The sequence below is a fragment of the Oryctolagus cuniculus genome, chromosome 17, assembly GCF_964237555.1.
Source record: "Oryctolagus cuniculus chromosome 17, mOryCun1.1, whole genome shotgun sequence".
NCBI classification, from domain to species: Eukaryota; Metazoa; Chordata; class Mammalia; order Lagomorpha; family Leporidae; genus Oryctolagus; species Oryctolagus cuniculus.
In genome coordinates, this window is record NC_091448.1 from 61300425 (window position 1) to 61318684 (window position 18260).

An 18260-nucleotide genomic window follows, 5' to 3' on the forward strand; every position below is an offset into this window, starting at 1 on the left:
TCTTGATGTCTTTGTTAAATTCTAATTGTTTAAAAACAACTGAGTTTTTATTAAGAACTATGGGTTATTTAAATATGTGCTTATTTTCAAACCTTTAAATAATCACCCTGTAACAGTGATCAAATTTGGTCTGTATTATGTCATAATATAAAATGGTATTAATACAAATGTCTGAAAATTATAAAGTCTGGTAATCTAGTGTTACTAAACATAATGGTCATCTTGGTGAAGGGGCCCCAGAGGCCTAAAAAAGTTAAGTGTGCCTTGTAAAATCCTACAGGTGCTTTCAAAAATGCTATGTAAAGTAAACAAGTGTCTCTTCTTGGTTAACAAGTTTGTAATTTTAAATATAACAACTTAAGGTCTTTTGTCATCCACAGTTTTGTATATCAGATTTACTACTCATAAAACTAAAGTGTTGTTGGTTCTGTGTTTAACTGTCCTCCTATTGGTTGCAATGGACTTTTTCCAGCTACATCTATTGTATTCAGTACCTTGGGATGACTTTGTGGACTGATAAAGCCAATAATGTATTACAGGTACCAACTGGGAAAAAGTATAGTTAACTGAGTTTACTAAGATCAGAAAGTAATTCAAATCAATTGGTAATTTATAAAAAAGGTTAAAGATTTTAACAACTATCACTGAAACTGCTTTATTGTTCTGATATATGTGACCCTATAGTTTGCTGTGAAACTAAATGCATCTATCTAATCAACTCCTCTGTATCATTTATGTATGTTTTTCTAATGTCTCTGCTGGACTAAATGTTATGTATACAAGAAAGTTATCTCAAGTGTTCATATTGCTGTAGAGTTTGATTATATTGTAATCTGTAACAAAATGTTTCCTGTAAGTTTAAACAGCTAAAGTTAATTGAAAATTCGTGTAACCTAAATCTCTGTAAACTTGTTAAAAAAAAAAAACAACTGAAAATATTTTATTACTTGTGCTTAAATTTGCTGGTTAAACAAGCTACTCCATGTTGGGTATTTAAGAGATGTTTCCAAGTACATGTATTCTTTTTTTTTGACAGGCAGAGTGGACAGTGAGAGAGAGAGACAGAGAGAAAGGTCTTCCTTTTGCCATTGGTTCACCCTCCAATGGCTGCCGCGGCCAGAGTGCTGCGGCTGGCGCACTGTGCTGATCCGATGGCAGGAGCCAGGTACTTATCCTGGTCTCCCATGGGGTGCAGGGCCCAAGCACTTGGGCCATTCCCCACTGCACTCCCTGGCCACAGCAGAGAGCTGGCCTGGAAGAGGGACAACCGGGACAGAATCCGGTGCCCTGACGGGGACTAGAACCCGGTGTGCCAGAGCCACAAGGCAGAGGATTAGCCTAGTGAGCTGCGGCGCTGGCCCCAAGTACATGTATTCTTAACATTTGTAAAGGACATTGGACCTTCTGGTAAGTGTTTTCCTAAGTTGTTTTCTAATAATTAAATCTATTGCTAAGTTTTCATTTGATATTACTCTTAAAATGTTTGTGCATGGAAAAGCTGCCCTACCTTTTTGACCCTATTGCCATATGTAATTATTCCTTGTAAGATTACTTAATTACTTGGATTAAAGACTAGCATAAAAAATTAAAGCTGCCTCCAGGCAACACCACACAGAGTAACGTGTCTGTTTTGCCTCTGGTGGTGCAAGGTTTTTAAGCATGGCTGGTAACTGGTAAGATTTTGTAGTGACAATCTGGCAGTATCCTTGCATAGCTATTTGGTAAGGATATAAGTCAGTTCTGTTAAAGGTCAACCATGTTCAGAAATCAGAGTAACTCAGCCCAGCTAAATATTCATAAAAAACATGCCTATGACTATAGACTTCTAGTCTAGGCAATGAAAATTAGAGGTGGGACTGAGCACTCCCTTGACTTGCATTCTCTGGTCTGATTTAACAAGAACCAGGAGAAAAAGAGAGCTGGGCATCAGAAGCAATGTAAAGATGGGTGGCAGGCCTATTATAGGCAGCTCTGTACAGTGATCTGCCCTCAGGGAGACCCAACAGGCCAGTCCACTGCAGTGGCGTTCAATGTGGTAAGCCTGGGCTTCAGCAGAAGTCAGCTTGTGAAGAGCCCTGGCAGCTCTGCCAGCCAAGAGTTGGATCACTGGAAATGGACCTGTCCTGGAGTCGAAGGACTTCAGGTCAGAGCCACGGATCTTATTGGCTCTAAGCTGAAAAGCCCTTCACTCAGCCCAGCCTCCAAAGTGACCACCACTGTTGAAAGAATGGCCAAGTAGGGTCAGTAACATTGCAGACAGAGCTGTAAATTTCCTATTGGAGATGCCACCTGCCTTTACCTGGCCAGCTCTCCTCCCAGGCCAGGTAAGTAATAAAAGTCAAAAGGGTGCCTTCCCCAAGGAGGTTCACACCTCCCTTAAAATGTACCCTATGTAAAAAGATAAATAGGTCTAGGTCCCTTAACTTACAAGGCCTAAAGCCCACCAGGTTATTATCAAGCCCCTTCTATCAGGTTCTCTTTGCATCTCAATCAGAAAACTTATTTGTAACTTGGACAACACCTTTCTTGACTCCTCTAATAGCAACTCTGGACCCTGCCTGGCCCACTCCTGGGCCTCATTCCTTTGTAATTTTGTTGCTTATTAAAATCAGTGGTACACAGACATTCTGTACATATCCTGTGGGGGCAGCTGTAGTACCTTTTAAACAGTATTACCGTAAATAGTGTACTTCAAAATGTAAATTACCTTGTTTAAAACTGTGACTTTAACATCTGTATAATTAGTGCATATGGCATCTACTCTCCATTATCAGGATAATTCACTATTAGGTAAATTTGGCTAGTAGGAAATACAGTTCTGTGAGCAGTGTTTCCTATTAAATATCAACTACTATCTCAGTTACACATAACAGCAGCAGCTCTGCCTTGTTCAGAAAAAGTAAATGCACAAAGTTAAAAAGTTTAAAAGACATACTGCAAATAGCTAGTCATTATTCTGTGTATTAAAGTAGAGCAGAAATTAAACGCTGAGGATTTCTGTAAATTCTTTGTTCTCTGTAGTAGATCGCCGTTTATACTCCCAGCATGTGTGTACTGGTAATCCTCTCCCACACTAATGAGTGATTTTTCTCCCAGTTTTGGCTGGAATATGCTTTATTCTCACCCTGTCTCTATAGTACAGTGTCTGGTTAAGTGTTTACAGCTGGTGATAGAGCGAACCAAGGCCTTCGGCAACCAGGAGGTCAACCAAATGCTACTACAGGAATGTGCTCGGCTCCCCACCCAGGATACAGTGGCTTAAGACATCGCCCCATGGCAGCGCAGAGTGCCTCGTTGCCCCACATCAACAGGGGTGGCTCTGAAGACGGATCGTCATCCCTCTGTACCTCTTGGACTTTTGGGACTGATGTGATGGGCTGTGCGCCACTCTGGGAAAAAATGCTGCTTTTACGCTGATCACTCGGGCCTAATAAAAGATAACATGGCTGGCTAAGGTCAGGGAGGGGCTGGCAAGATAAAAAAAAGAACAGGAGGCCTCTCAGGGTTGGTTTGAGTCTTGGTTCAATTCTTCTCCGTGGCAAGCCACCCTACTATCAGGACTCATAGGGCCCTTGTTCTCCTGCTTTTAATTTTAACCTTCAGACCTTGCATTGTTAACAAACTTGTACAGTTTATGAAACAGAGATTGGACACCATTCAATTAATGGTCCAACAGTCCCAATATAAACCCTTAAATGTTTGTAAAACCTATAAAATGTCAGTCCAAAACCCATGATTGGGTTTTTCAAACATGTACAAAAACAAGGGGGGAATGAAGAACCAAAGTGACTCCATTTTAAAACAAAAAAAAAGCAGCCTCCATTTCCCATAGCAGACCCGGGTCCTTGTAAAAGCAGGCATTCAGGCATTCCGGAGATATCAAAGCTTACCAGGGACAGCTAGCTCGGTAGACCAAGGACAGCACAGTAGAGATTGCTAAACAAAGTAACTCCCTGAGCCCAAAGCTTCCATGCTGTATGAACTCCTTTTTTCCTGCTGATGTAGCCCCTTTTTCCTTTAAAAACTCTCCCAAACAAAGACCGGGGCCTCACTCCTTCCTCCGCTGTGCAGTGTGGTTGGATGGGGTCCCTGTCGCGGCTTGTACTCCTGAATAAACCTTGCTGTTGCAGTTTGGTGTGATCGACTCTCTGGGGGTCTCTGCGGGGATCTAACGATCTGGGCACAACAGTGGCTCCAGGACTCCAGCAGCCCACTGGTGTGGGGTGGGGTGGAGGAGGTGGAGTTTCCCAAGGAAGTAACGGGGCTGGCTTTTTTGGAGGGGGGTCTTCAGAGTTGTGGTCTGGTTCTGGTTGCTAGCTTGAATTTTCCTCTTCCAAGTTCAAATCCAAGAGCTGTCTTTCCTCCCATCAGGGCCAGTTAGGGCAGACATAGGAGGACACATATTATGCTTATTTATTATGGAATGAGGCCATTTCCTCTAAATTCTCAGTATCCTTTTTTTTTCATATTTGACAATTCTGTTAGGTAGGGGCTACAGTGAAATCAGTTCTTAGAAGATTTCTGTAGGAGACACGGGCAATTCAGTGTGGGTGTGATGATTAGAACACATATGAATAGCAGTTTACATTGCCATAGGAAAACTTCCCCCATTCTACCTTGGCTCGGTACAGCTACTAACCTAGAAGTAACAATGGCACTTTCTAGTGGTTTTACCCTGTGTGGCCATAGAGAAGATGTGTAAGATGTTAAAGTGCACAAAGCATACTGCTGTCACCAGAACCCAGCTGACTTCCTTCAGAGCCCTTTTCAGAATCTATTTTGTTATGCACTGTCTGACACAGCTTCTACTATGGAAACTCCAAGAGAGGTCTCTATCTTATTCCCAGTACCTAGCACATGGCTTGGCATATGGTAATGATTTTCATAGTTTTTAAATTTGAAATGATTATTTGAGAAGTAGAGAGACAGAGGGAAGGAGAGAGCGCTCTTATGTACTGGATTATTTCCCAAATACCTGCAATGGCTGAGATGGGGCCAGTCAAACCAGAAATCAAGAACTCAATCCAGCTTTGCCATATGGGTGGCAAGAACCCAACTACCCAAGCCGTTGCTGCTCTCAAAGTCTGCATTAGGAGGAAGCTGGAGTTAGAAGCCAGATCTGTGTGTTGAACCCCAGGTACTCTGAATGTGGGATATAAATGTCTTTATTGCCAAATATCCTGGTAATGGTGTTAAAAGTGGAAGTGAAGGGGCTGGCGCTGTGGCTTAGCAGGTAAAGCCGGTGCCTGCAGTGCTGGGATCCCATATGGTGCTGGCTCGAGTCCCGGCTGCTCCTCTTCTGATCCAGCTGTCTGCAATGGACTGGGAAAGTAGTAGAAGATGGTCCAAATCCATGGACCCCTTCATCATGTGGGAGACCTGGAGGAAGCTCCTGACTCCTGGCTTCAGTTTGGCCCAGCTCTGGCTGTTGTGGCCATCTGGGGAGTAAACCAGTGGATGGAAGACCTCTCTCTGCCTCTGCCTCTCTGTAACTCTGCCTTCCAAATAAAGAAATAAATCTTTAAAAAATGGAAGTGAGCGCAAGATTTGGTTCATTTGAGGATCTGTTAACAAGTTTCTAAAATCAGTGCTGAATTCCTTTCTCTCATATTTCAAAGGAAGGTTTTTTTAAAAAAAAGATTTATTTATTTATTTGAAAGGCAGAGTTTACAGAGGAGCAGAGGCAGAGGGATCTTCTGTCTGCTGGTTCACTCCCCAAATGGATGCAATGGCCAGAGTTGTGCTGATCTGAGCCAGAAGCCAGAGCTGCTTCCGGGTCCCCCACGGGTGCAGGGGCCCAAGCACTTGGGGCATCCTCCACTGCTTTCCCAGGCTAAAGCAGAGAGCTGGATTGGAAGTGGAGCAGCTGGGACTTGAACCGGTGTCCATATGGGATGCTGGTGCTGCAGGTGGTGGCTTTACCTGCTATGCCACAGCACCGGCCCAGGAACTTCTTAAAGTTTGCAGTTTCATTGACTGGCTTTTATTTAAATTGGATTAAAGTGTTTTATATGGAAAAAATTTGATATACTTTTCAGAATGCAACTGACAGGTACTAGCCTATGTTTATGGGAGGAAAAACATCAATTACCTGAGACAAGGGGCCTAGATATCTTGGAAACATGTCTTGAGAACAACCCAACATTTGCAGATCAAAGGCCCTGCCCAATATCATTGTAAGGAAGGTCCCAAGTCTGGTGCCAGGAACCTTTCTGCCCAGTAATGTAACACCCAGGGAGGATCCTGCACTTGGGTGTTCTGCCTAGTAATCTTCCAGAGATGGGTAGGGAATATGGTTGAAAAAATTTGCCCATACCCATACAAACCATAGTCTAAATGCGGATGGGGGCATATACACTGACTTTTGGCTGAGCTCCCTTCTTGATGTGTCAGGTGCACTTCTTCATCAACCTCACTAGCGTGCTTGCTGCCAGTCTCTTGTCTCTCCTCTGAATTCTTGTCCAATGGGGAGGTAAGGACTCCATTATAAATGTACCTGAACAAATGCTGTGAAGAGTTGGCCTGTCTTCCTGGGAGAAGTGAGGGATGATCCCAGAAGCTTAAAAGGCCTATTTGCCTGTGAGAAACTCCCCTTTAGACTACCTTGGTGATGTCACAGCTCTTTCCATATTTCAAGAGGAGAAGCAAATTTTGGAAGTGCTGAGCTTCAACTTCCAGCCTTACTGGCAATACCACTTTCTCTACCTTTGTCAAAGCAACACACACACACACACACACACAACCAACAAAACACAACTTTGGGCTGAGTTAACAAATCAAACTCACATAAGACCACAGTTAGTTTGTTCTGAATTCCTGGGATCCTGTATGTGGGGAGTTCTGAAAGGCTTGTGTTCAAGCAGCCCAGCATCTGCAACCCCTGGAAATGTCGTAGGGTGGCTTGTCCATGTTCTTTTCTTCAGGGCAAGAAAAGAGTTCAAGGATGAGACTTAGGTAAAGTTTAGCAGAGAAACAAGACTTAGTTACATGCAAAGTGATGCATGCTCGAGAGAGCTACATTCTGTAAGGTTCAGGGCCATCCTTTTCTATGGCCTGGAGGCCAAAGGGATGGGCTTGGAGCAGAGCTTCTAACAGCAGAAAGAGCATTTTCTTAGAAATTTTCTCACCTTACACTTTGTTTTTTTTTCACAGTTGTTAAAAAATGTATGAAGTGCCAACTATTTTTGGCTCAAAGAATTTTGTGATCTTAGATGTAGAAGCTATGGAAATAGGAAGTATGGAAACAAAAATGTCCTATCGGTGTTGAATAGTAAGGTATTAGGTGGGTGGGTGTGTCAAAGTGAGTTTAAATCTGGGATAGAGACCACTGAACTAACACACTTCATCGTATAACGTTGGGGGCAGTTGTGTACTCCCTTTGAACCAAAACTGCACTAGATTGTGAACAAAGCTTTGGAGAGAGCATTTCAGCATTTTATTTGCAGATACTGGCCTACCTACCAACTCAAAACACAACTCTCTTCTAGGCAACCTGGAGACACACAGCTTTGGACCCAAGAAGGTTTGAGTATATACAAGGGTAGGGAGACATATTAGGGAGAGGTAAACAACCTAGACCTTTAGTTTGGTTCATAAAGGGTATTCAGTGATGGGAATTCCACCTGAGGGCAAGGGAAATTAGACCACCACTAGAAGGGCTGCCCTAGATCAAGGCCACCTTGGATAACTCAGCTAGAATTTCTCTGTCTAGGCCTTCGGGATTGGGAAGCAGGAGAGCAATTATGTTCAGAGACTTTCTGGAAAGTATCAAGTTCCTTTTGAACACATAAAACATTCATACCACTGTGGAACTAGCAGGGATCACCATCAGTGACACTCAGTAGTGTGGCCTCTTTCAAGGCTCACACAAAATCAGTTGATTAGACAAATCATATTTGCCCAATGTCTGTGTCAGCAATGAAGCCTGAAACGGAATTCTTGATTCAGAGAACAGAATCTTACAATTTCCCTCCTCTGCAGTGATTTAACACATACTCTCTGCTTACAATGTAGCCATAGGTAGAAGCTGTTTCCATTCATCATCTCTTTGGCAATATCCTTCATAAGGTGGATTGAATTGCTAAACCTGTTTTATGGAAGAGATGACAGCTTAGAGATAATAGAAATCTTCAACTCTTTCTCATCTATAACATGTAAAATTGTGTAAAAAAAATCTGAGACAAAATTAGGACTCAAATCCCAGTGTCCAGTGCTTTTTAGCACAGCGTATACTAGGCAATGATCAAGAAAGGAGAGCTGGATCAAACACTTTATCATTCTACATTATAAACCGGGGAGATAGTGTTTGCTGGCTTTTTTTCTCAGAAATGTCATAACAGATTTGAGATCATTGTTGTGAAAACTTTAGTAAATAAGAGCATACTATGGAACATCTTCGATGTCCCTCTTTAAATCCTAGTAACTTTTTAAAATGCGTTTATTTGCTCATGGAAACAAGCACTTTAAAGATAGTTGAGAAAGCCCTACCTAAAACCACAATCAACAGTTTCTGGAATCTATCTGACAATGCTTTCTGAATAGTTTGTTTCTGGGATGTCTTCTCCTTCATAAGGAAAAATAGTGGTCTTAGATTCAACCAGAACAAATGGATGGAGAATGTCTAGATGAGTGCTGATAATATGTCTAAAAATGGAAGTATGTCCACTCTTCTTGGATGCATATCTTGGTGATGACGGGCACACACAGCACACGGTATCCTGGGAGGGCCCATCACCACTGTTGCCCTCTATTCCAGAAGTTCCTGATGTGCTGGCAGTGAGGTCTGGGACGGGAACTGGGCACTCATGGATCTCAAATTGGTAAGTGGAAGCCGCACATCTACAAACTCTGCCCTTCTGTGAGTCAAAGGCTGAGACATCATACAGAGAACGGATTGGTGGTGAGTACACATGATCTGTCCCTTCATCAGGTATCATCCATGGGAGCCTACTGTATTTCACTTGCTGACATCCCTACCGCTGACTTAAGACTCCTAAGACTAGGACCATAGATTCTAGAAAAAAATAATAGAAGATCCTTTTCAGGTACATAGGTTGGCCCCTTTTCCCATTCAAACCCTTCCATTAACAGACAAAGAACCAAATGTTTATATGAGAGTGTGTTGAAACCTTCAGGTGATTTTGCTGAGACAACTTATCTGTGTTTGAAAGACTATTTTGGGCTGGTGCCACAGCTCACTAGGCTAATCCTCTGCCTGCAGCACTGGCACATCGGGTTCTAGTCCCGGTCGGGGCACCGGATTCTGTCCCGGTTGCTCCTCTTCCAGTCCAGCTCTCTGCTGTGGCTCGGGAGTGCAGTGGAGGATGGCCCAAGTGCTTGCGCCCTGCACCCCATGGGAGACCAGGAGGAAGCACCTGGCTCCTGGCTTCGGATCCGCACAGCACGCCGGCTGTAGCGGCCATTTGTGGGGTGAACCAATGGAAAAGGAAGACCTTTTTCTCTGTCTCTCTCTCACTAACTCTGCCTGTCCAAAAAAAAAAAAAGACTATTTTGCATAAAACAAGTTCTTAACCCAAAACTGGGAAGATGTTATTTCTTCCCTAAGCTTCCTGGCAGGAGATCAGCTGAAGGATTTTAAATATCAGCCTTCTGTGAGGTATTGCCCAATGTAAAAATCTGCCCAGGAATTTAATAGGGATGGCCTGAAATGTATCTGAAAAGATGAATTTTTAAAAATATATGTGTATTAATTTATTTGAAAGAACAACAGAGGTAGAGAGGGAGAGGAGGGGGAGAGGGAGAGGAGGGGGAGAGGGAGAGCAGAGAAGAGGAGAAAAAGAGAAGAGAAGGGAAAGGAAGGGAAGGGGAGGGGAGGAGAGGGAAGGAGAGTAGAGAAAGAACAAAAGAAATATCTTCAACCAGGGCTGGTGCTGTGGCGTAGTGGGTAAAACCACTGCCTGCATGTCAGCATCCCATATGGGCACCAGTTCAAGTCCCAGGTGCTCCTCTTCCCATCCAGCTCTCTGCTCTGGCCTGGGAAAGCAGTAGAAGATGGCCCAAGTCCTTGGACCCCTGCACCTGCATGGGAGACCTGGAAGAAGCTCCTGGCTCCTGGCTCCTGGCTCCTGGCTTTGGATGAGTGCAGCTCCAGCCATTGTGGCCATTTGAGGAGTGAACCAGCAAATGGAAGACAGACTTTCTCTCTCTCTCTCTCTCTCCCACCCCTGTGTAACTCTGCCTTCCAAGTAAATAAATAAATCTTTTAAAAAAAAAAAAGAAATATTTCAACCTTCTGGTTTACTACCCTAATGTCCATAACAGCCAGAGGTAGGTCAGGCAGAAGCCAGGAGCCAGGAGCTGCCACATGGGTGGCAGGGGCCCAAGCACTTGGGCTATCTTCTTCCTTCTCAGGCATGTTAGTAAGATGTTGGATCATAAGCAGAGCAGCCAGCACTGGAACTGGCATTCTGATATAGGAGTGACAGCTTAATCTGCTGCACCACAATACCAGCCTTAAAGATGAATTTCAGAAATAGGAAAAAAGTCTTTTCCTTATTCCCTCACCTCTCTCCTTGCAGTGATAATGGACTTCCCTCCTTCAGAGTATCCAAAGGCTTCTCCACCACCCGGAATCCTAGAACAGCAACACCACTTCTAAGACACAAAAGAACTTCAAGCTTTGCTTCTCAGGTGGTCACACAGTGTCTTCGTTTTCCTTTTCAAGGTCAGAGAGCCCCGAAGCTGTTAGAATTTTAATTGAAATGTCCTCCCTACAATCTTCATGTTAACTTCAAAATGTTTTGTGACTAGAAATCGAAACTCCAGCAGTTGACAGTTGAGGTGTCCTTTAGCTTCAAAATCAAGTAAGATTCACCACTGAATTACTAGAAACAGACATCAGTTTTTATTGTTATATACCACACAAATTATGAAACACCACCACATGTGTAATGTATGTGATCATATATAACTCAAATGCACGTCCTCCCCACCTCCCAGTCCTTCTGGCTAACGTTCAGGATTATAGTGTTGAAGGGGAGTGTGGTCAGTAAAATGAAAAACTCTGTGTTTACCTTGATGCTCCTTGTGTGCATGCATTGAAACTAAAAGAACACTTCTCCAGTTCTTGACATTGGCACTGTCTAGGGCAAGCACTTGGTGTTAAAACCGGCCTACGTCTGGTGCCGAGAAGATCCTCAAGTCACAAAAGACACACCTACAGATATCACGACCTGCCACATATTTTCATTTTGGATACGAGATTTGTCAATACCGATCTCACAGTGTGAAGATTAAAATGGGATAGAGCGATGTCAGCATTGCATTCATAGTAAGCCCTAAATCAGTGAGCGCTTTAAAGCCACAGCACTTCTCTGCAACATTTTAAGGCACTTGAGTAACTGGAAAGTGTCCCTGACTTTGGTGATGAATAGTGTGATGAAAGCAACCAAGGAAGCCCTGCCAAAGCAAGTGATAGGGCTGTGGGTGAGCCGCAAAATGTGTTAGTCTTCTCCCTCAGTAGCTAGGGCTGGGAATATGAGAAGGAATGTATAAGGTGAACAGACCACATACTACTCCTCTCCCCAAGTTACTAACCTGTTGGAGGTGAGAATACACATACCTCTGTGAATTTACCAGCAACTGTAGCAGTTAGAGGTTCACGTGCCTTCACAAACTGCTTTGAGAATGCAACTATCTTCTGAGTGTTAACTGAATTTCTTACATCACTAGTTTTTAGTAAATGTATATTTCTCATTTGAAAAGCATAGTATATAAAAATGAGGTTGTATCAAAATGTTTGTGCAGGGGGCCAGTGCTGTGGTATAATGCAGGTGCTATAATGCAGGTATAATGCAGGTGCTAAGCCTGCACCTGCATTGCTGGCATCCCATATGGGCACAAGTTCTAGTCCCAGCTGCTCTTCTTTCAGTCCAGCTCCCTGCTGATGGCCTGGGAAAGCAGTGAAAGATGACCCAAGTGCTTGGGTCCCTGCACCCACATGGGAGACCTGGAAGAAGCTCCTGGTTTCCCTCCCTCCCTCCCTCCCTCTCACCCTCCCTCTTACCCTTCTTCCTTTTACCTTTCTGTCATTTAAACAAATTTTTTTAGTTAGCATATTTTATTTATTTTTAAAATTTTTTTATTTTTTTGACAGACAGAGTAGACAGTGAGAGAGAGAGAGAGACAGAGAGAAAAGTCTTCCTTTTTCCATTGGTTCACCCCCCAATGGCCTCTGCAGATGGCACACTGTGGTCAGCGCACCGCGCTGATGTGAAGCCAGGAACCAGGTGCTTCTCCTGGTCTCCCACGCGGGTGCAGGGCCCAAGCACTTGGGCCATCCTCCACTGCACTTCCAGGCCACAGCAGAGAGCTGGCCTGGAAGAGAGGCAACTGGGACAGAATCCAGCACCCTGACCGGGACTAGAACCTGGGGTGCCAGTGCCGCAGGCGGAGGATTAGCCTATTGAGCTGTGGCGCCAGCCCAAGTTAGCATATTTTAAACTTACATTACAGTAAAAAGGCTTAATACTTCAGGGAGTAAGAAGTTTACCAAGTAAAAAGCAAAAAGACTCTAATTATTGGGAATATAGACAATGGCTATAAATAATAATTGAGTGGAAAAAATGACCATTTCACCCATATACAATTTATTTGTCATTCATAATTTCTTTCAATGAAATAGAACCAATGACAATGTAACATCCAGATATTTCCTCTGTGGTTACAAGGTAATAATTTAGCTCATTTAGACTTTTAGCCATTTCTTCTTAACAGGTTATGCACAGGTATGACTTCATGCAGATTGCAATGCAAATCATCATATATTACATTTTTGGTGTTCTATTAGTTACCACAGAAACTAATAGGGAAAATATATGGTATTTGTCTTTTGTGGCACTCGCTTATTTCACTAAGCATAATGGTTTCCAGTTGCATCCATTTTGTTGTGAAAGACAGGATTTCTCTTTTTTTGTGGCTGAATAGTATTCTATAGTGTATATATACCAAATTTTACTTATCCAGTCATCAGTTGATGGGCATCTCGGTTGATTCGTATCTTAGCTACTGTGTATTGAACTGCAATAAACATAGGGGTACAAATAACTCTTTCATATGCCAATTTCATTTTGCTTGGATAAATTCCCAAAGGTGGGATGGCTGGGTCATATCATAGATGTATTTTTGGATTTCTGAGGAATCGCCATATAGTCTTCCATAGTGGTTGCCCTAGTTTACACTCCCACCTGCAATGATTTAGGGTACCAACTTCCGTACATCCTTGCCAGCATTAACTATTTTTCAATTTTTGGATGATAGCCATTCTAAATGGGGTGTGGTGAAACCTGGTTGTTTTTATTTGTGTTTCCCTGGTGGCTAGTGATCCTGAGCATTTTATACTGTTTCTGCTGACCATTTGTATTTCATCATTTCAAAAATGCCTACTCGTGTCCTTTGCTCTTTTTAGCTAGCTTGTTTATTTTGTTGTTCTTGAGTTTCCTGAACTGTTCATGGATCCTAGAAAATCCATTATCAGTTGCATACTTTGCAAGTATTTTCTCCCATTCTGTTGGTTGCTTTATTTTGTTAAGTGTTTCTTTTGAGTGCAGAAACATCTTTTTTTAAAAAAGATTTTATTTATTTATTTATTTAATTGAAAGTCAGAGTTACACAGAGACAGAAGGAGAGGCTGAGAAAGAGAGAGAGAGAGACCTTCCATCTGCTGGTTCACTCCCCAGTTGGCCACAATGGCCAGAGCTATGCTGATCCAAAACAAGGAGCCAGGAGCCTTCTCTGGGTCTTCTACGTGGGAGCAGGGGCCGAAGGATGTGGTACATCTTCTACGGATTTTCCAGGCCACAGCAGAGAGCTCTGCCCCTCTTTGTCTCCCTTAACAGTTTTTGTGTTAAAGTTTATTTTGTCAGATATTAAGATGGCTACGCCCACTCTTTTTTCATTTCTGTTGGCATGGTATATCTTTTTCCAGCCTTTCACTTTCAGTCTGCATGCATCTTTGTTGGAAAGATGTGTTTCTTGTAAGCAGCAAATAGATGGGTTTTGTTCCTTAACCCATTCAGCCAATCTGTGTCTTTTAACTGGAGAGTTGAGGCCATTAACATTCAATGTGACTATTGATAAGTGGTAACTTTGCCCTGCCATTTTCCCAGAGATATTTTCTAATATATGCTTTGAACTTCCTGTGATCTTTTGCTGTGAGGTTTCCTTCCTTTACCTTCTTTCATATTGATGACCATGTTTCTGTGTTTCTGTGTGTAACACCTCTTTAAGCATCTTTTGCAGGGCTAGACGAGTGGCGACAAATTCTTTCAATTTCTGTTTGCTATGAAAGGTCTTTATTCACAAATGAGAGCTTTGCAGGATATAATATTCTGGGCTGGCAGTTGTTCTCTCTTAGTACCTGGGCTATGTCTCACCATTCCCTTCTAGCGTGTAGGGTTTCTGATGAGAAGTCAGCTGTGAGTCTAATTGGAGATCCTCTGAGAGTAATCTGACGTTTCTCTCTTGCACATTTTAGGATCTTTTCTTTATGTTTCACTGTGGTGAGTTTGATTACAATGTGTCGTCATGAGGATCTCTTTTGGTCATGTTTACTAGGGGTTCTAAGAGCTTCCTGTACTAGGATGTCTCTGTCCTTCTCCAAACCTGGGAAGTTCTCTGCTAGTATCTCACTAAAAAGGCCTTCTAATCCTTTCTCTCTCTCCATGCCTTCAGGAACTCCCAGAACCCGAATGTTGGGTTTTTAATAGTATCCTGTAGATTCCTAGCCATATTTTTTAGATTTCTAATTTCCTCTCCTTTTCTTTGGTTTGACTATATACTTTCCTGTGCTCTGTCTTCTAAGTCCGATGTTCTCTCTTCTGCTTCACTGACTCTGTTTTTAAGGCTCTCTAATGTGTTTGTCATTTGATCTATTGAGTTCTTCATTTCATTTTGGTTTCTCTGCACTATCACATTTTCCTGTTCTACTAGTTTCTGTGTTTCATTTTGATTCCTCCTTAAGACTTCATTTTCACGAGATTTTCTATCCTGTCCAGTAAGGATTTCTGTAGTTCAAGAATTTGTTTTTGAAAACTTCTAAATGTTCTTATCATAAATTTTTTGAGATACATATCTTGTATTTCTTCTATCTCATCATCTTCATAATCTTGACTTGGGGTGTCTTGTTCATTTGGGGGTGTCATAATGTCTTCCTTGTTCTTGTTTCCTCAGTTTATGCGTTTGTTGCTTGGCATTGTTGAGATATTCTTTGGATTCTTCTTCCCTCGCTGTGGTGTTTTTTTCTTGTTATACTATGACTGTATTAAGTGGACTGTCTGCTTTTGATGGAGCCTTAGAGGCTTCAGATGGGTGTGGCCAGAGAGCTCTGTTTGGTTCTTCAGGGTTAGGGGTGTGCCAAAGGTGACACACACAGGTTAGGCATGATAAATTTCTCTCTCTCCTCTCCCTCTCCCTCTCTCTCTCTCTCTCTCTCTCTCTCTGATCCAGAAGGGAAGTAATTCTGCACAGCTGAGCGGAATTGAAGGTAGTCAGCTTCTGATCTCTGGCTCCTGTGGGTATAACATTCGTCTGCTCTTTCCCAAGGACCACACAAAGAATCTGTTCTGCCCTCAGTGTGGGCTCAAATTCCCCTACAGTCTCTCACTGGGTTGCCAATGTTACCAAATTGTAGTGTCTCTGGAGAGTACTCACGTGGACTCTGTGAGTTCTCTCACCCACTGTCTCTTTTTTCACTGCCTCAGTTCATTAGCTCCACACATTCACTAGGTCCTAACCTCCTGTTATTTCACACACACACACACACACACACACACCCCAGAGTCCAGTTTTTCCGCTTGGCTTTGGCAGGTGCAGCCCGGAGGTCGCACAGCTTTTACGTATGTCCAAAATGGTACCTGCTCTTTGTCTTGCTCGCCTTTGAGAGGTGAGTGGAGAGAGACTCGTGCCTGTACCAGTCCTCTCTCTCTCTCTCTCTCTCTCTCTCTGTCACTCTCTCTCTCTCTCTCTCTCTCTCTCTTCTTGAGTTAGCCTGGTGAACTTTTCCCCATGGTGCTTCAAGCCTCATTCCCTCTAGGCTTCTCCTTCTGCTTTCCCACCAGTGTCTCAGGCTACTGAGGTTTTGGCTCACCTCGCGTTCCAGCGCTGCTGTGTAGATTCCGCGACTGGTGTCCTGAGCTGTGGGCTCCCACGCTTTCTACGCAGGTCCACCATGAATCACTGGTTCTGGAAGAGTTTCCTCTGCTGTTTCTTCCACAACTCTTCCTTGAACCTGCAGTATCTCAACTTTTATTAAACTGTCTCCTCCCGAACTATCAGTGTGCTCCCTTCCTATTCCGCCATCTTGCCGGACACCCAAGCACTGGACATTCTTACTCCATAATGTGGTAACTCAAAATCATCTCCGCCCACGTTTGCTGTTCATGATTAGCATTTTCTCATTCTTTACTATTGTACATTATGTCTGTGCCTAGGGTAAACCTAAGGGTAAGCTTTAGATTCTCTTACATCTTTTCTGAGCCTGAATCTTTGGGTATTTGTAGTCACTTTGTCAGTTTTTCCATACATAACTTGCAGTTGCTTTTAAAGAAAGATTTACTTATTTATTTGAAAGGCAGAGAGAGAGAGAAAGGAGGAAAGAGAGAGAAAGAGAGAGAGAGAGCTAGAGAGAGAGCACTTCCATCTACTGGTTTACTTCCCAAATTGCTACAACCATCAAGTGTGGAACGAGCCATAGCCAGGAGCCAGGAATTCCATCCTGGTCTCCCACTTGGGTGGCAGGGGTTCAAGAACTTAGGCCGTCTTCTACTGCCTTCCCAGATACATAAGCAGGAAGCTGGACTGGAAGCAGAGTAGCTTGGACTCAAATCTGTCTCTGGAAAGTCCCCAAACATGTACATTCTGATGGCACTGCATCTTGTCCCTTTAGTCACCTGACCTCATGCCTCTGTGAACTGCTCTCATGGCAATCTCAGAACACAGAATGAGGACATGTTCTCAAGGGAGAGGCCCAGCTGCAGCCTCCCCTGTTGGCACCTGAGTGTCTGAGTCCTCCATGGGTTATTGAAGGTATGAACTTTCCTTTGTGGTAAGCATCTTTGGGAAGAGTGGCCAGCTCCCCACTGAGAGCCAGTGAGCTGTTTCAGGGTGATACTCATGTATTTGGGAGTTGTAGATTTATTTGTGGCTATGTTATTCTACAATATGTGTGTATGTAGCTTTATATGTATACCTTTCTAGAAATTACAATAGTAATGAATTCTTTCCTCCTAGGAGTTGGAGCATTCTGTACCCAAGAATACACCTACACAGGTAACGGATCCATTTCCTATCTGTAGACTCTTTCAAGTATTTTTTTGACAGGCAGAGTGGACAGTGAGAGAGAGAGAGACAGAGAAAGGTCTTCCTTTGCCATTAGTTCACCCTCCAATGGCTGCCGTGGCCAGTGCACTGTGCTGATCCGATGACAGGAGCCAGGTACTTCTCCTGGTCTCCCATGGGGTGCAGGGCCCAAGGACTTGGGCCATCCTCCACTGCACTCCCTGGCCACAGCAGAGAGCTGGCCTGGAAGAGGGGTAACTGGGACAGAATCCGGCACCCCGACCGGAACTAGAACCCGGTGTGCCGGCGCTGCAAGGCGGAGGATTAGCCTAGTGAGCTGCAGCGCCGGCCTTCAAGTGTTTTTGTAAAAGGAAAGATGTGGGTCCAGAGTGTCTCCCACAAGTGAGAGAGGCCTAGGGTATGTGGATCCTAAATGTTTCCAAGTCAGTGAGCTGGCCCTTTGCTTGCCAGGTTCACTTTCCAGCTCAAGGGAGTGTGGGCCAGGCTCGGTGGTCTAATAATGCTTGGTAATACCAGTCTGGAGCTGTTCCTGGGCCCTACGAAGTCCCCTAATTCCCATCTTGCTGCCTTTCCTTCATGGCTATCCTCAGTCTGGCACCATAGCACCTTAAGTCTGTGAGTGCTGCCTCCAGGGTAGTTTTAGGAAATAGAGTGAGACGTTCTCAGGGGAAACGCCCAGGTACGGCTGTCACTCGTGGATCTCAGGTCCCCTTGGGTATTCAGAATATGTGCTTTGTTTCTCTGGAAAGAGTGGCCAGCTCCACACTGAGAGTGAAGTCCCTGCTGTCGGGGTAGTTCAGTGACATGGCCGTGCAGATTGGTGTCAGCCACGGGACCCTGGACTTGGCAGCAGAAGGACTCATTGGGTATTTTTGCCTCCCAGCTATCCAGAGAGGGAGAGGAGATCTCATTGTCTTGAGGACAAAAAAGATTATCTGTATGTC

At 43.7% G+C, this 18260-nt stretch overlaps 2 protein-coding genes across 47 annotated transcripts in view; one reads left to right on the forward strand and one right to left on the reverse strand.

Moving 5' to 3' along the window:
• LOC103347106 (uncharacterized) overlaps nucleotides 1-18260 on the forward strand; it is a 619502-nt gene that overhangs the window by 537658 nt on the left and 63584 nt on the right. For 32 of the 41 annotated variants that reach the window (XM_070061484.1, XM_070061481.1, XM_070061488.1 and 29 more), the window contains 3 exons: nucleotides 8756-8819; nucleotides 10539-10684; nucleotides 17248-17286. In XM_070061484.1, the coding sequence (XP_069917585.1) occupies nucleotides 8756-8819; nucleotides 10539-10684; nucleotides 17248-17286 (249 nt within the window). Of the gene's footprint in view, nucleotides 1-8755; nucleotides 17287-18260 lie in introns of all 41 variants that reach the window. The other 9 variants (XR_011383690.1, XR_011383692.1, XR_011383694.1 and 6 more) reach the window with 4 other exon arrangements.
• The window catches only part of LOC127489621 (uncharacterized), a 265586-nt gene that overhangs the window by 189101 nt on the left and 58225 nt on the right, over nucleotides 1-18260 (reverse strand). The gene's annotated exons all lie outside the window — the stretch shown is intronic.